Below are 17,251 nucleotides of genomic sequence, written 5' to 3'. Positions count from 1 at the left end.
TAAGTAAGACTTTTAAAATGTGATTATTAATGTGTTGAGTTGCCGTAACAATGTCATCGTTGAATATGCCAAAAGGATTATCTAGTCTTGATATATATAGTCTCAGATTAATGGTTTCAGCCATGATACATATTGAGTTTTATCTAGTCTTTATTGTGAATTGAAAAACTCAACTACGTATCACGTAGAGATTGACTAAAACTGTAGATACATAGATCATATCATAATTTCTACCAGACAATAGTATAATTTTCAAAATGAAGAGCTTCCGGTGAACATGAATGTAGCCACTATGAACAGTAGAAGTTGAAAACAATTTCAGTTCTTTTTGGTTGAAATTCATGTGTGTCCTATTATTTTGGAAATGAAACTCACCAAATGAGATGGGAAATTTAGTAGTAAGTATGTGAATTTCACCCAATAGAAGATAGTGTGTTAGAAAGAGTGTTACTAAGTATATCAGTAACATTTGTTTAAAAACCAATCTTAATCCACAGATTGAGAGGTATACATGAGACTATACTCCAGATAAACATTCCATAACCAAAATAACCGAAAGATATAGCATTTTAGTGGTTCAGCCATTTTAGCAAACATGTATCAAGCAGGAACAAGAAAAAAAGGAAACAACACAGAAAACCAAAACTTTAAAAATCAACACCAATGTAACTCAGATCAAGATATTAATAATAAAAGAAACTCTTGGCTCATAAAACATACATTAGTCTTAAGAAATTCAATACTTTGTATTCTCTGAATTAGTCTATTAGTCTCTTCTCTTGGTGCCTCTTAGTCTACCTTTTTTGTCCTATGATGTGTCTCTGCAAAATGATAGTGTGTGATAGTAGAAGAATAACATGTGTTTTGCTTATTTTTATTGTGTCCTTCTTTTGTTGGTAAAGTATGTTTTTCCTCCCTTGTTTTATTTTTATTTCCATTTTAATTCTCTAAATAATACTTTTTGCTATTTTTAGCCCATTATCAAATGTTTCACATTGTTTTTAGTCTATAACGTTAATGGTATATCTTTGTATTTTTTAAACATATTTTTTTAGTACTTACAAAATAGTATATGAAATGAATACTAGTGATAAGGTTTAGAATGCGTAATTGAGAGTGAGATCCTTATCTTCTAAGTTGACAATTAATTTCGTTACATTTTTTCAGAGGAAGTTATATCGATTGGAAGAGTTACTCAAGAAGTTTTTGAACGTATTGCTGCCACAAGCATAAGGACTGAACCAGCTTTTGAATCTATTGCTGCCACAACCACAAGGTACTTTTTGTTTATTAAATATACTTTGTGCGTTTAGAAATGATTAAAAATATAAAATTTTGTTATGGGTTCTTATTGGTTGGTAACTTTGTGTATCTTAGTTTTTTTTGTTGATTGGTAAGTTGGTATTAAATGCATGCGTGTCAATTTTGATTGATGCTTTGCCAAGTGATTCAGCAATCTTACTGCCAATACAGTAAGATGTAGACTGAATGGTTACCATGGGTTCATTCAGCAATCTTACTGCCAATACAGTAAGTTGGTATTAAATGCATCCATGTCAATTTTGATTGATGCCCTTTCACCTCACCAAACTCAACACTTTTTCCTTTTGTGCTCTTCTCATTTATGTCTACTTTCTTCATCAAATCTTGTATGGTGATTTGGAGGTTTCTCAACTCCTGTGCATCACAATGAAGTCTTTCTAAAATCTTGCTTTGGTTCCCTATTTCTCCATTCTTTGTGAAAGGAAAAATCTAACTATTTCATATTTCTCCATTAGGGGTACAAATAATTTGAAATGTAGAAGAAACTAAAGACCTTCTCTTTTAGTAGTGATTAAGTCAAATTGAATACATATATTATAAGTGGAAAAATTCTTGCTTAAAGTATTTAACCCACTTCCATATACTTAATACTTGAATTTTAAGACTATTAGTTACTCCATACACTTGATTGATAAAAATGTCTGTAAATAAACCTCTAAAATGAATAGAAGTTCTTTGAAGTATCAAGCACACCAAAATATACTATACCTCTTCCTTTCTTTTTTGTTAGTTTTTCCCTCACTCTTTGGCAGACTCCACATGCTCCTAGAGAGAGGCCCAAGCCAAATACCCACCCACGTTATTGTGTCTGCATACAAGTGCTATGAAATGACCACAGCATATCTGGCTCATCTCTGACCCACGCATTCACACACCTCACTTCCCTCCTTTTTCTTTATGTTCTTGGCAAAAAGTTTGTCTCTTTTTTCTCCGCTTCCCTAACACCTTAGACCCTTCACCTTTATAACGAACATTATTCAGACATGACAAAGGCTCGACAATACAACACATCCTTTTACATCTATTTATGCCACTTGACCCGATGGGTATATAGGTGAGTTTGACATTAATTATGAGAACTGGATTTTTTTTCTATCTTTCCTTCTCATGTATTATGTTTGCCAAATGAAAATTTTCCTCTGCAAGGGTTTTACTTTGTTATTTTTTCAATGTGCTGCGTAAGGTTGCATATTTATGTTCTCATTAATTAGAAGCAAAGAACAATTGCAACCTATAAAAAACTGCATTTTTATTCATTTACTCCACCCTCCCCCATCATTTCCACTATCATTTCCCTTTTTTTTTTCATACCAAGAATTTAATGTGAACAATATAAATACATGTACATTTTTCTTTTACTGGAACTGGTTTCACACAGCCCTTGATAAGTCCAGAACTGGTTTCTTATGTATTTTAACAACTCTTATCTGTGTCATGCACTCAGATTTTGACACCCCAAATTCCACCCTTTTTTTCTTACGTAATGTAATTAAAAAAATAATCATACATTTTTTTATGATTAAAAATAATTGTAGGTGAATCATTTTTCATTTTAAATACATCATCAATATTTTTTTGCTATCACATTATAAATTTTATTATATTTATATTTTTTATTTCTTTTTTATTTTCTCTCTAAGTGTAGGATAATATATGGAGTATTTATGAAACATTTTCTTAAAAAAAAAAGTTTTCACTGTGAGTTTTTTATTCTTCCGACCCAATTTTTTCAACACTTGCCTTGCCATCTTCATATATATAGACCCCATAACTCCTCTCTCACACACTCTTTAGGCTCCTTTATAGCTGTTTTGTTCCCTCTGCAAGAGAAAAAAGCAAAAAATTAAACATAGAAAATAAAGATATTCCTCTGGTCAGTTTAAAGAAAGAAAAACATCTCTTCTTGGGTCACTCAAATTTTTCTCTCTTCTCTGTGCATCATCACTTTGGAATTGCTTGGTTTCCACTTCTTTTTGTTCCTTCTGCTTCTGCAGGAGATTGACACACACTCACACACATATATATATTCTCTCTTCCTCTATTATGTGAAAGCCCAACATCATCCAGTTTTATGCAATTTTTCTGCTTTTGTATCTCTTTCCTCCATTCAAGGTCATGGACATTCTCTTCTGTTTTCACATGCATACACCTGTAATACATGTAATGTAACACACATAAGCATGATGAAATTTGCATGACCAAGTCTAAAGCAAGTTCTAGTCAATGCACTAGTGTTATCAAATTGTCATCCTCATTAGCATCTTCTCTGCCCAGAAGGCCAATTTCTACTTATATTTCAAATTATTTGTACCCCTAAAAGAGAAGGTCTTTAGTTTCTTCTACATTCTTTGTGAAAGGAAAAATCTAATTATGTCATATTTCTCCATTCCTGTTCAGCGAGTCTATGGTAATTGCTAAACATATATATTTCCAATGAGTGTTTTTTTTGTTGTCAAGCCAATAAGTACTTGGTTTGTATTCCATGGACCGTCCTTACCTATGGCCAAAATAAAGCTATTTTTACAAATTGTGTTGCTTTGCTGCTGCTTGAAGATAACCTTGAGGTCTTTCCACCAAGGAGAGTCTAAACTGCAGTTCCTATGAGAAATCAAATCCCTCCAACCACCATATCTACACAATAGAATTGTGGCCCACAACTGATTCTGATTATTTGCCAACTCCCACCCCCATTTAGCAAGCAAAGCCTCGTTGAATTTAATCAAATCTTTGATCCCTAACCCACCTTTACTCTTAGGTAGGCAGACTATGTCCCACCTCACCCAAGGAATCTTAATGGAGTCTTGGAGGCTGCCCCATCAAAAATTCCTTTGTATAGATGTAATCTTTTGCACCACAAGCTTAGGAATCTTGAAGAAGGATAGCAAATAAATGGGTAAGGCTGTTAAGACTGAATTAATGAGGGTTATTCTACCCCCCATTGATAGATTTCTTTGCTTCCATTTTGTAAGTTTAGCCTCGCATTTGCTAATAATGGGCTGCCACACAGACCTATTTTTAGAGCTGACCCCTACAGGAATTCCAAGGTAAGACAATGGAATATCCATTTGACTACAATTGAGAGAAGATGCTGCCTCCCTACACCAGTCCTCGGATTTGCCCAAACACCCAAATTTTCTCTTATTGTAGTTTATCTTAAGACCAGAGACCAATTCAAAGCTTTTCAGGATACACTTTAGAATTTTCCCCGTATCTTCTCCACCCTGCTACCTAACCCATGCTACAAAAGTCCAGCCCCCACACTCCCAAGCTAAGTACAGAAACCTAGTGTTACATTGGAAGAACATTGATTAAAGTGAAGTGTAAAATCTGGAACATTGGAGTTGAGCCATGACCAAAGTAAAAGCAGAGCATCATCCAAATGCTAGCTGTAATTTGTAGATGCCAAGATATGATGTTGTGATATCAGATTCAATAAAGGAAAGCAAAATCTAAGTACATGTCAAATGAAACAGGGCAAGGGCATAGAGATTCCATCCAAATGCTAGGACAATAATTTCTACAATACAAATCAGATCATATTGGAACATTTCCATTTCAAAATTTACACTAATTGTTTTTTTGGAGCCATTTCTTAATTATATATTCCTGTCTTGCAATGATGATTTCAGCTTTATATAGCTAGAAAGAATATGATGTAGTGAAGACCTTCTTCCATCATTTGAGATTTATATATGACTGTTGGAACTCTGTCTTCACTGCTTTCTTTAGTAAATGCCTTGCAATTTAATTCTGTATCATATCAAGTTGATTGCCACAAATTATTTTCTACATATTACACAAATGTTTGTCATAGAAGCGGTTGATTGACCAAAGTGTTATTATTTTTCAGGCTGAATCAGGCACCAAAGAATCACCAAAGAACTCCTTTCATTATTTGCAGGTGTGTTTATTGTTTCTAGTAACAGTTTAAAATATGTTTTTGAAATTCCACAAATCACAAACATGTATGATGCCTGAAAGCATGTATTCGTTTAATGCCTTCATATTCATGCCGTGTAATTGTTCTTTTGAGCTGTCTAGTATGATGTTTATTATGTACATAGCTGCCAATATCATACAATTACGAGAGTACCATAGGTACTATAGGAACAAGTATAAATTAACCCCAATTGTGGTTGAATTTGAGGATTGTATTGTGGACCAGCTACACCCCATAACTTAATTACATGTATGCTGCACCTCTTGGAAGAGGTGTCAACATTTACCCTTCCTTTGTTGTTTTTTTTGCAAGGCAAAAAGCAAATATATTATGTATAAAATTCAGTACTAGGTGTACTGAAATATTCTACAATAAATCTCTTCATCTCCGCCTTTTTATGTCCTTACCCGACCACCCCCAGAACATGTATTGCAAGGTGTTCAAATTTCTGGAGTCCCGTTGCATGCACACCATGTCATTGACCGCTGGAAGATGGCTAATGGAGTTGTCGTTCATGAGACAACCTGGTGTTGACCTCCACATGCAACTGCTACATATGGATGGTGTAGTCCCTGGTGTAGTCCTTCTCTGCACATTTTAACAAAGACCAAGTGTGGAACAAGGTATCATCGATAACCTTTTCAGGATCAAACGGGTGGTTCTTGAAAATCATAGCATTTCTATGATGCCAGACGAAGAAGGATAGAGCTAACCACACAAATTTCCATCTGTTGTTTATACTAGCTTTGTTGTTCCATTGAGTGAATTGCAAAAAGTGGTTCTTTGGGTCTGTGGAAAAAGGACCCACTCTATTAACCCATCTCAAAGGCTCCCACCAAAGTCTCCTTGTCATTGTAGAGTTGCAAATAACATGTATGTGACCAGAATGAATCTCATCTACAAAGTCAGCTGCCATTTGTATTTCATAGTCAAAAAAGTCCCTTCTCCAAGATAACTTCCATTCCCATCTGCCGTCCACAAATTCTCCCATAGAATTAATTAGAAAATTCTGCTGTTTACTTATTACATATAATTGGGGATACTTTCGTTGGATATTACAGTTGTCCTGCAGCCATAAATCGTTCCGCAAACTAATATTGGACCCCGTACCCAGCCTCCACTTTAAATTATCATTAAAGCAGTTATTGTGTTGCTGCTGAAAGATACTCTTTAAATCCTGCCACCATTAGGAAGTGAAATTTCTTCTACCACCAGAAATCAACTACTTTGGCATAGATTATTTTTCCCAAATTCAGCTGATTTGATTTTATAAATGTTTAAAAAATGATGTTGAATTTCAATTGCACCACTTTCGTCATTAAATTTTGATGTTGTCGTTTGTGCAGTTTTTCTTCATTTTTTCTTATAAGCATTGGTAATAGAGGCCAACAAACTGAAAAATGCCGAATCCCTTGAAACAGCCATGCACCAATTTTCTTGTTAGCATTGCTGGTCCAACTAACTGCAATTGCTAATGTGTTTTCCACTGCAGCGTTTTGTACAAAAGGTGCAGTTCTGGTGTGTTTTCTACTGCAATTGGTGCTCTATGCTTGTGATGCATGTCAAGTAACCCCTAAGCCACTAACGTTTGACATAGAAGGTGTAACATGGATCGAAGTTGGATGAACGCATCACGTATAACTGAAGAGTACGAGAATGGTGTTGAAGAGTTTTTGCTGTTTGCTCAAAGTAAAGCGCAACCTATGTGGGGAAAATTTTTTTGTCCATGTGTGAAGTGTGGAAATGGGAGGCGCCAAACAATTGATGACATAAGAACTCATCTTATTTGTGAGGGAATAATTCGTAGCTACACAAAGTGGATATGGCATGGGGAATCCCTCGATACAGCTGACATGTCACAGGCTGACGATGTTACTACAGACAGCGGAAATCCTATAGAAGAAATGATTCGTGATCTTGGGCAAGAGGGGTTTGAAGAGGCACATGCAGCGTTGTATGACAACATAGAAGTTGATTCAAAAATGCCTTTGTATTCCGGCTGCATATCTTTCACAAAATTGTCAGCTGTGTTAGCTCTGGTTAACTTGAAGGCTCGATTTGGGTGGAGTGACAAGAGTTTTAGTGAGTTGCTGATGTTGTTGACAAACATGCTTCCTGCTGATAACATCTTGCCAAAGAATCACTACCAAGCAAAGAAGATTTTATGTCCAGTTGGGATGCAGTACGAAAAAATTCATGCATGTTGTAATGACTGCATTTTGTACAGAGATGATTTTGCTGAACTAGATTACTGTCCTGTGTGTGGGGTTTCTCGGTACAGACCGACCAACGGAGATTCTACTGTACTAGTCTCAGACGCCGACCGCCGTCCAGCAAAGGTGTGTTGGTATCTCCCAATAATACCAAGGTTTAAACGGTTGTTTGCTAATGGGGAAGATGCAAAGAACCTTATATGGCATGCAAATACTAGAAAATCAGATGGATTGATGCGACATCCTGCAGATAGCCCGCAATGGAAGGCAATTGATCGTCTGTATCCTGAATTTGGGGCCGAGCCTAGAAATTTAAGGCTTGGTCTTGCAACGGACGGAATGAACCCATTTGGAACCTTAACTACTAACCATAGCTCGTGGCCCGTTTTGCTGTTCATTTATAATCTCCCTCCGTGGTTGTGCATGAAGCGAAAGTATGTTATGCTGAGTATGATGATAGCTGGTCCAAGACAACCAGGTAATGATATTGACGTATATCTAAGACCGTTAATTGACGATTTGCGGAAATTGTGGGATGAAGGGGTTGATGTATGGGACGCAAATTTGCAGCATGCTTTCAAGTTGCGTGCAATGGTTTTTTGTACCATCAATGACTTTCCAGCCTACGGAAATTTAAGTGGATATAGTGTCAAAGGACATCACGCATGTCCTATATGTGAGCAGAATACTAGTTTCCGCCAACTTAAACATGGAAAGAAGACTGTGTATACTAGGCATCGAAGATTTCTCAAACAGTATCATCCGTATCGACGCTTGAAGAAGGCATTCGATGGAAGTCAAGAACATGAAACCGCGCCAAATCCATTAACTGGTGATGAAGTATATCAGCGGGTCAAGGATGTCGTAAATATGTTCGGCAAGTCCCAAAAAAAACCATCATCCACTTCAAACATGTGGAAAAAGAAGTCTATTTTCTTTGATCTTCCGTACTGGTCCGATCATCATGTTAGGCATTGTATAGACGTCATGCATGTCGAGAAAAATGTTTGTGATTCTTTAATTGGGACCCTCCTAAACATTAAAGGCAAGACAAAGGATGGTTTCAAGTGTCGTCAAGACTTGGTTGACATGGGTATACGTCAAGTGTTGCATCCTATCTCAAAAGGTAACAGGACATATCTGCCCCCAGCCTGTTACACAATGTCAACAGCTGAAAAGAGAAGTTTTTGTGAATGCTTGCGTAATATCAAAGTCCCACAAGGCTACTCTTCAAACATCAAGAGTCTTGTGTCTGTGAATGAGCTTAAGTTGGTTGGCTTGAAATCACATGATTGTCATGTGTTAATGCAACAACTTTTGCCTGTTGCAATCCGCGGAACATTGCCTGAGAAGGTCCGTGTTGCAATCAGTCGCTTGTGTTTCATTTTTAATGCTATATGTGCCAAGGTCATTGACCCTAAACAGTTGGATGCTTTGGAAGATGAGGTTGTCGTTGTCCTTTGTCAAATGGAGATGTTTTTCCCTCCTTCATTTTTTGACATTATGGTACACTTAGTTGTTCATCTGGTAAGGGAAATAAGGTGTTGTGGTCCTACGTATTTTAGATGGATGTATCCAGTTGAGCGGTACATGAAGGTCTTAAAGGGTTATACGAAGAATCGACATCGACCAGAGGCCTCAATAGTGGAAAGATACGTTGCTGAAGAATGCATTGAGTTTGCCTCACAGTACATTGACTCATTGAAACCTGTCGGTGTTCCTGCATCCCGGCATGACCAGCCAATAGCCGGCAAGGGTACTCGTGGATACAATGTTGTGACAATGACTAGACATGACGTGTCACAAGCACATTTGTATATATTAAACAACACAACAGAGGTGTTTCCGTACATAGAGGCTCACAAAAAACATGTTAGAGATAGTCACCCCAAAATGAACATGATGAGGGTATTGCAAGAGCACAACAAAACTTTCATAAATTGGTTTAGACAAACAATACTTGCGGATAAAAGTGTTTCCAGACGACTCACATTGTTAGCCATTGGCCCAAATTTGAATGTCCCTACATGGAAGGGGTATGACATTAACAATTATTCATTCTACACAAAGTCCCAAGATGATAAAAGTTCGGTACAAAACAGTGGGGTCTGTGTTGATGCTGATTCGGAGCACTTTTCCAGTACATCGGATAACAACCCCATTCGAGCATCCATGTCTTACTTTGGTGTCATTCAAGAAATTTGGGAGGTTGATTATACATCATTTAGAGTGCCTGTTTTTAAGTGTCAGTGGGTGAACGGGACAACAGGTGTGTTTCAAGATCCATTGGGATTTACTTTGGTAGACCTTAGTAAGGTGGCATATATAGACGAACCTTTCATTATGGCAGCACAAGCCAGACAAGTTTTCTATGTACAAGATCCATGTAATTCAAGTTTGTCTGTGGCTCTGCAAGGAAGACCAAGTGGAATGAATTACCATAATGATGAGTCAACCCTTGACATTGGTCAAATGTCTAGTTTTTCAAAACAATTGCCTTCAATGAATGAAGCTGATGAAGTGGATGATGGACATGCAAATCGTGTAGATCATGATGAAGGTCTATGGGAAAACATCCCTACAGGCTGAGTGCGAAAGTAATGCTTTGTTTAATGTGTAAATATAATGATTATGTTAGTATTACGCCTTTGCTTTTGTTAATGTCTAAATGTAATCGTTAATATTAATTGTGTATTTTATTTACAGGATCATGGCCACAGATCCGACGTCTCCTCCGCAGTCCGATGGTCAATCAGAGGCGACTTCCAAGAGGAGTAGAACAACGACACGGCTGAGAACATTGACATTAAGAACCGTGGATCAGCCCAGACCGGCTGTTTATGTGGATCCCGCTACCGGGAGAGCATCCGGACCGATGCGTGAAAAGTTCCACAGCTACCTAGGCGTAGTGGCGCGAGAAAAGGTTCCCATTATCCACAATAATTGGAAAGACGTACCTGAAACGCTAAAGGAGATTGTGTGGAATGACATTCTAGTAAGTCCTTCATACCAATTACAATATTTGAATTAAGAATCAATTTTTCTGTTAAAAACATAATTGACTATAACAAATAGTTGTCCTTTATAATGTCTACATGTGTTTCATGCCCTTTATTTTAAATGACTTGTCCTTTATTTGAATAGTTAATCACTATCCTAGACTTCTATATTTGTAAAGAACAGCACAAGGGCAGTTTTTATTTTAAACATGAATATTAGTTAGTTAGATGAGGTTGAGAACAAATATTGTCAGATCAAAGTTAGAGACCAGAACAAATCATGTGTATAATAAGTTCACAAATTTAAATTGATAACTTAAACAAATGAAAATTGGCATGGGTTTTGTGTTAGGGAGCAGGGGTAGTATTTTTATCCTTAAATACTTAATAGGGTAATGCATATTATTTTTTATGCTACTGTAAACATCCCAAATTTCCTAAAACTATGACAATAGCTGCCTACCCACTTGCACCGCCAAATAAAGCATTGCTTTCCAATCCACATAATCCAGTGGCCCTCCAAATATTATGATTAATAGGAACTTCTTTTCTTTTTGTTTTTTACAAACACTTAGAATTATACAAACTCAGTTAACACTTAATAGCATTTTTATCACTCCATGTAATTTTAAGCTTGGCAAAAGTTCCTTGTATCTTGAATTCATTAGTCTGCTTCAAGTAAATTATGCCAATCTGCTTCAGTAATTTAAGGATATGTTTTTGTTATCTGAGTCAAGGAAGCTAAAGTTTGCAAAACAAAAGTTTACTTCAGATCTTCTCTGGCTTCAAATGGTATAAGAGAACTTAGAGAACAAACATGAAATTAATCAAATAACAATTATTGAAAGGGCCTTCCTAAAATATTTCCCAAACAAGACTTCTTTGGCCTCTTCGAAGACATTATTTGGGTCAGCAAAGAAACAAATCCTTGTTTTATTATTTCTACTTTCTATACAATATTTCAAAGGTCATTGATATTGTTTGAGAACACAAACTTCAAATTTTCAGGTGTCTCTACCTGCAATAGAAACATACAACATATTCATGTATACAACTCTAGTGTCTTATCTAAGCTCGAGTCCACACCACATCATGGAGTTGCTTGCTGATTGATTTAACAGTTACTTGGTCATCCTCACCATATAGAATCCAGAAAGATTAGTCAAACCTAACTTCTGGTATATGAAATTTAGTATTGAACAGAATGTTAGAAACTAAAATCTTCATAGGGTGCAGAAGTTTATCAGTCTTATTTACAGTTTTCAGCCCTGTATTTACTGTTCCAATAGAACTTAAATCTTGCAGTTGCTGGGGTGGGGTAGGACAATTTTTAGCATGCTAAAAATTCATGTCTACCAGTTTGTGGTGGGGACATCACAAAATCATCTGCAGAATCCTTGGAAGCAGCATCTTTGTACGAGCAGGCAGCAATTATTTCCTTGTTTATTGTGCCATGCACAATGTCAACAACTTTAACATAAAAGAGATGAAGAGGTAAGTTACAATTGCAAGTCTTAAGTTATTTCCTTGTTTAAATCACACCAAGCTTAATATTGTTAGGCTTCTTCCTTGTGTCAACTTGTCAAAAGGTGCCCTCTTACGAACAAAGAGGATAGGCTTACAGGCATAAGTGTCCCTCACCTGAGAAGTGCTTCACAGGCAAATGCTCTTCCAGTCATTGGAGTCAATCTTGTAGAAAGCATAATACTCCTCCTTTGTGATCTCCTAAGGCTCTGTCATCCAAATGGCCTTATGCTTGTTCACCAACGAGCATTCATGTGACACTTCCTTGCTGAGGAAAAAAAAATGTGACACTTCCTTAATCTTCTTTAAATTACTTTCTTCCTTCTCGTTCTCTTCGTCAACATCCTCCACCTAAGTACATTAAAAAATTAGATATTGAAGTCAAATTGTAATTCAAAAAATACCAAAAAAAATAAATAAACGTTTTGAAGTACTTATTTAGATGGTATTCCTTATGGTTCAAGTAGCAATAACGATGACAATTGTATGCATGTTTTGTTTGATATTGATTTCATTTTTTGCATAAAACAAAGAGGGGAACGAACAACAATTTGAAAGTTGTACATTCAGGAACTAAAGAATTCAAAATAGCTAGTAATAAGAGGGATTTGTTTTTGGGATTTTCTGAGCACCAATAGCGGGTACGCTAGAAGCTTGCACTTGAGGAGGGAAGGATGTTTGCAGATAATGAACAACTTTCTTAACTACTTGTCCTTCAGACTTTCCTGGTTCTTCTTGTTAATATGTACATCACAATAGTATAAGCTATGGCGTAAAAACATGGTCTATATTGACTTCTAAGATTGTTAGGGGTCAAAAAGACCATGTCCATAAGCCATAGCCTTATACTATTTATATTTACATATTACCAAAAGAAACAGTCAAATCTGAACGGCAAATAGTTAAGAAAGTTGTTCATTAGCTGCCAATATGCTTCCCTCCTCAAGTGCAAGCTTCTAGCGTACCCGCTATTGGTGCTCAGAAAATCCCAAAAACAAATCCCTCTTATTACTAGCTATTTTGAATTCTTTAGTTCCTGAATGTACAACCTTCAAATTGTTGCTCGTTCCCGTATTTGTTTTTTGCAAAAAAGAAAATTAATCTGAAACAATTCAGGCTGAATTGTTATCGTTATTATTACTCGAACCATAAGGAATAACAGCTAAACAAGTAATTTAAAATGTAACTTTTAAATTATGTGGTATTTTTTTAATTACAATTTTACTTCAATATCTAATTTTGTTAATCTACTTAGGTCGTTTTTTAAATATAAATATGAATTTAAAGGTGATCTACTGATAATATAAAGTACTTGCTAATCACAAATTATGATACGTATCATTTTAAATTTTAACTTAATTTTATAAATATTAATAAATTTATAATAACACAATTTTTAACATGTGCTGCAGTGATTCCTTTGACTTCACTATAATCTCCCTGACATAATTAAGAATTAGAATTAGACCTGGGCTGCAGTGATTCATTTGACTTCACTATAATCTCCCTTCTCAAGCCTTTGATTGTCTATGTTAACTTCTTTGCCTCTGATACTGTATAACTCTTCAACATGCCATTGCAACAATTATTTTACCAGGCACATACATTTTTAATTACAATTCCTTTAATTTGTATAAGGATACAAAAATAAAACACGTGTAGCTGAATGGAAAATAAAAAATGAAGGAAGCATGAGACTGTCAAAATATTATGTTTATACATAATATGTTTATATATGATAGCATGAGACTGTCAAAATAAGTAAAGGAAGCATGTACTTTAATGTATTATTTTTTTAAATCATTAGGCCTTAGTCTTAGCTTGTTTTCATTTGGCTTTATGGCTACTGCATAAGGAATGAGCCACAGTCATATGAGTTCTTTGTCTGATTTGACAGTAGAGGATATGAACATATATATGGGTGCTTTATTGTGATATTATTCAATATATCAGTTTTTTTAATGTTCTGCCACTGCTATATCTAGTAGTATCTATTTTCATATCTAGGATGCCTTGAGGGTGTATTCTGATTTGGGGTTCAGTCGCAACTTGATGGACTTCATGGTTACCACTAAGGAGCCTGAATTTGTTAGAGATGTTGATGGGACGGAACATAGTTCTAATTCAGCTGAACAAGTATCTGGTAGCTCCAGCAGGTTTGGGAGTGGAAGATATTCCACATTTTAGGTCAGAGTGAGACTACTTCGAAACAGGATGGGGTTTCTGCTTCGAATTCAAAGAATTTTAATTCTGTTGCTACTAAGCTTATCTGGTTTGAAGTTAATTGCTGAGACATTTGATTGGAGTCATGATGCCTAGGCTTGTGAACTTTCCTTGCTTGCAAAATGTGTAGATTTGTTGTTAGTGCATTATTTGTGGATTTCAAATTCATTTTTAGGAAGTTTTTGGATTGAAGGGCACATTGCTTCTTGGTTGAATAACCTGTTTGTACATAGCTGAAATCAAATTTTCAATACTAGCACTACTGGTCCTTTTTTTTGCAATTCTATTAGCAGCTTTTGGTTTTTTTATGTGTCAATTTCTTGGCTTATTTTACCTAAGATTTTGAATTAATTTAAGACATGTTTCTTCGGAGATAATTAGGCACCAAACGTAAATACCTCTTACAGCATACATTCAGACCTTTTTTGTCGCCTTGTGAGAGATAAATACCTCTTCATATTTTATTAAATTTGTAATAAAAGGTAGGTATTCTTCTATTTTAAACACTTTGACTATATTTTGTTTCTTCTTCTATCACATCATATAGTTTATTATATTTATATTTTTTAACCATGTATCTAATTATTTAATTAGATGTTAGGTGTTAAATAGGTGGTATGATGTCCACAAATTAATTATAATGCATAGTTGGTAATTTGTGATAACAACATCAGCATAAAGGTAATTTGTGATTGAACCATGAAATTCTAGCACCCAAATTTTGGAAAACAGCAAATACTATCTGCATAGTTGGAAGATGAATTCACTAATCACCTGCACCGACTTTTCTTTTGTTTTATTAGTGAATAATCTGCGTATGCCATAAGTTTTGATTATTACTCTGTTGTTTTAACTACTGTACAGAAAACATGAGAAATCAATGTTTTAGTAATGATTTCAAATTACTTAAGAATTATCAATAACATCATTGATAAAAACTCAAATTGTGCGAAGGCTGAAGCATGTTCTTAACAAACCATGAAAAGAAGTTTTTCTAGGAATTCATACTTTAAGGCAATAACTGTTATTAGTGAGTGTCACAATATTTTTTTTCATTTATTATTTGTTCAATTTGGATATTAAATTTGATGGCTGTAACTGCATGGTAAACTTACATTATATGCTGATTGGATGCTTTTGCTTTACTTGGGGTATTATGGCAGAACATTGTCATTAAATTGTTGATTGCTAGTATTGTATAATGATATACATTTGGCTGCCTTTTTCCACAAATTTTGACACCTGGTTATGTAGGCAAAGTTTGATATCGCAGAAGCTACGAAGGTGAAGACGAAGGTTATGTCAACAGTAGCGACGAGATGGCGGCAATTTAAGTCCACATTGACTAGCAAATTTGTGTTTGCTAAGACTGAAGGTCAACAAACACAGGATGTTGTGACAAAATATGGACTAGATCCTGAAGCGTGGAAACAATTTGAAGAAACCCGCCTGACACCTAACTGGGAGGTTAGTTGAATCTGTTTATGGTAACTTCAAATGAATATTTTTTTGCCAATTTGATTATTTTAATTTCAAAAAAATCTCCACAATTATGTATGTCACATTACAGGGTATTAGGAAACGAGCACAATCAATTCAAAAACACAACGACTGCCCTCACGTACTTTCACGTGGGGGATATGATTTGCTTGAGAAGAAATTGTTAGACCAGAAACGAAAAAGGATACAAGAGGAAGCATTGTTGAGTGAAAATCCAGCAAGTGTTGATGAACCCCCATCCCCAATAAAAAGGCATGTTAAGTGGAAGGTTGCTCGGACCAGGGCTGTTGGCAATATGACATCTGACTCTGCACAGGAAATTGCAGATAAAATAGTAAGTTCACCAATATGTTGCAATGTTCATATGTTTAAGTATTTTGTAATGAAAATGACTGCACGTTGTGTATTTTTCTGTCACTTGTTTTGTGTAGGACTCCTTAGAAGAGCAGGTAACGCAGGGTTCGTTTGTACCCCATGGTCGGCAAGACATACTGAACACTGCCATTGGACGACCTGACCATGGGGGTCGCGTTTGGGCAGCAGGCTCAGGTGTCACTATTACTCAGTACTACGGAAGGGCATCAAGGACATGCAGCAGCTCGTCCACGTCCATCAGCCAACAACAACTAGATGAAGTTGTTGCAAGGCTTAGGGAAGACATGACTGGCCAGATTAGGGAAGAATTGAGGAGTCAAATTAAGGAAGAATTGAGGACTCAGCTAGAAGAGGAAAATAAAAGGACCTTGGAAATAATGACCAATGCATTGAAAGAGGCTATTAAAAAAGAGTTGTCAAATAAAGGATCCCAAGAGGCACTCCAAATTCAGCCGGACATACAACAACTAGGTGCGCGTGTCAGCACACAGGGAAGTAATGCTGTTACCAATGCGCAGGCTTCACAAGAACAGGATGCTGATGCCATACCATTGATGGGACTGTTTGTGCAGCGTAACGATGGTACACAAAGGTTTGTAGAAATATTACCTTACTTACAATTGAATCGGAGTTTTGTTTTTTCTTGCAGCTGTAATTGTTGGGTTTGGTTTGTGTTTTGTTCATGGTTTAGTTTTTGTTTTATATGCACTAAAAAAAGCTTTGTTTATGGTTCATTTAAGGTTGGTGGCCATGGGGAAAATAATGGAGGGGGATTCAATCATACACACAGTGGCATATGCAGATGATGTTGTCAGGGTAAGTGTAGAAACAGTTATTGATCCTGAGGCTGAGGTCCCCTATGCCACCTCAGAAATACAATATGTGAAGCAGGCCGTCAATACATTTGTAGCTTGGCCCACACACCTTGTGAAAGCTGTATTAGATGAGGTAACATGTTTCATTTGACATACGTAAAGTAAAACATTCATAGATTACAGTACAAATACTCACCCACTTTCATTAACCATGTAGCATCCACAACGTATTCCACACAACGAGGATGCACATGTGCCGAAGCCGGCTAATGTGAACGCAGATGATCCGTTGCGTGAATTGATGAAGTACAGTTTCGATCTTTAGGACAAGCCACTTCA

At 36.1% G+C, this 17,251-nt stretch overlaps 3 protein-coding genes across 3 annotated transcripts; all 3 read left to right on the top strand.

The window, feature by feature from the left end:
* Positions 1-378: 378 nt before the first annotated feature.
* On the top strand, positions 379-16,352 carry LOC106799415 (uncharacterized). The gene is made up of 7 exons (XM_041017843.1): positions 379-1,276; positions 5,174-5,224; positions 10,183-10,471; positions 15,477-15,689; positions 15,793-16,056; positions 16,154-16,271; positions 16,300-16,352. Exons 3-7 carry the CDS (start codon positions 10,187-10,189, stop codon positions 16,350-16,352), a joined length of 933 nt encoding a protein of 310 aa, XP_040873777.1. The 5' UTR covers positions 379-1,276; positions 5,174-5,224; positions 10,183-10,186.
* On the top strand, positions 6,871-10,065 carry LOC102670431 (uncharacterized). Its single transcript, XM_026129624.2, has one exon. It carries the CDS (start codon positions 6,871-6,873, stop codon positions 10,063-10,065), a length of 3,195 nt encoding a protein of 1,064 aa, XP_025985409.2.
* Positions 16,308-17,176, top strand: LOC106799414 (probable inactive protein kinase DDB_G0270444). Its single transcript, XM_041004915.1, has 2 exons — positions 16,308-16,689; positions 16,838-17,176. Exons 1-2 carry the CDS (start codon positions 16,382-16,384, stop codon positions 17,061-17,063), a joined length of 534 nt encoding a protein of 177 aa, XP_040860849.1. The 5' UTR covers positions 16,308-16,381; the 3' UTR covers positions 17,064-17,176.
* The last annotated feature ends 75 nt before the right edge of the window (positions 17,177-17,251 follow it).

This window comes from Glycine max, chromosome 1 (genome assembly GCF_000004515.6).
Source record: "Glycine max cultivar Williams 82 chromosome 1, Glycine_max_v4.0, whole genome shotgun sequence".
NCBI classification, from domain to species: Eukaryota; Viridiplantae; Streptophyta; class Magnoliopsida; order Fabales; family Fabaceae; genus Glycine; species Glycine max.
The sequence above is the reverse complement of the archived record's forward strand: the minus strand, read 5'-3'. Positions and strand labels throughout refer to the sequence as shown.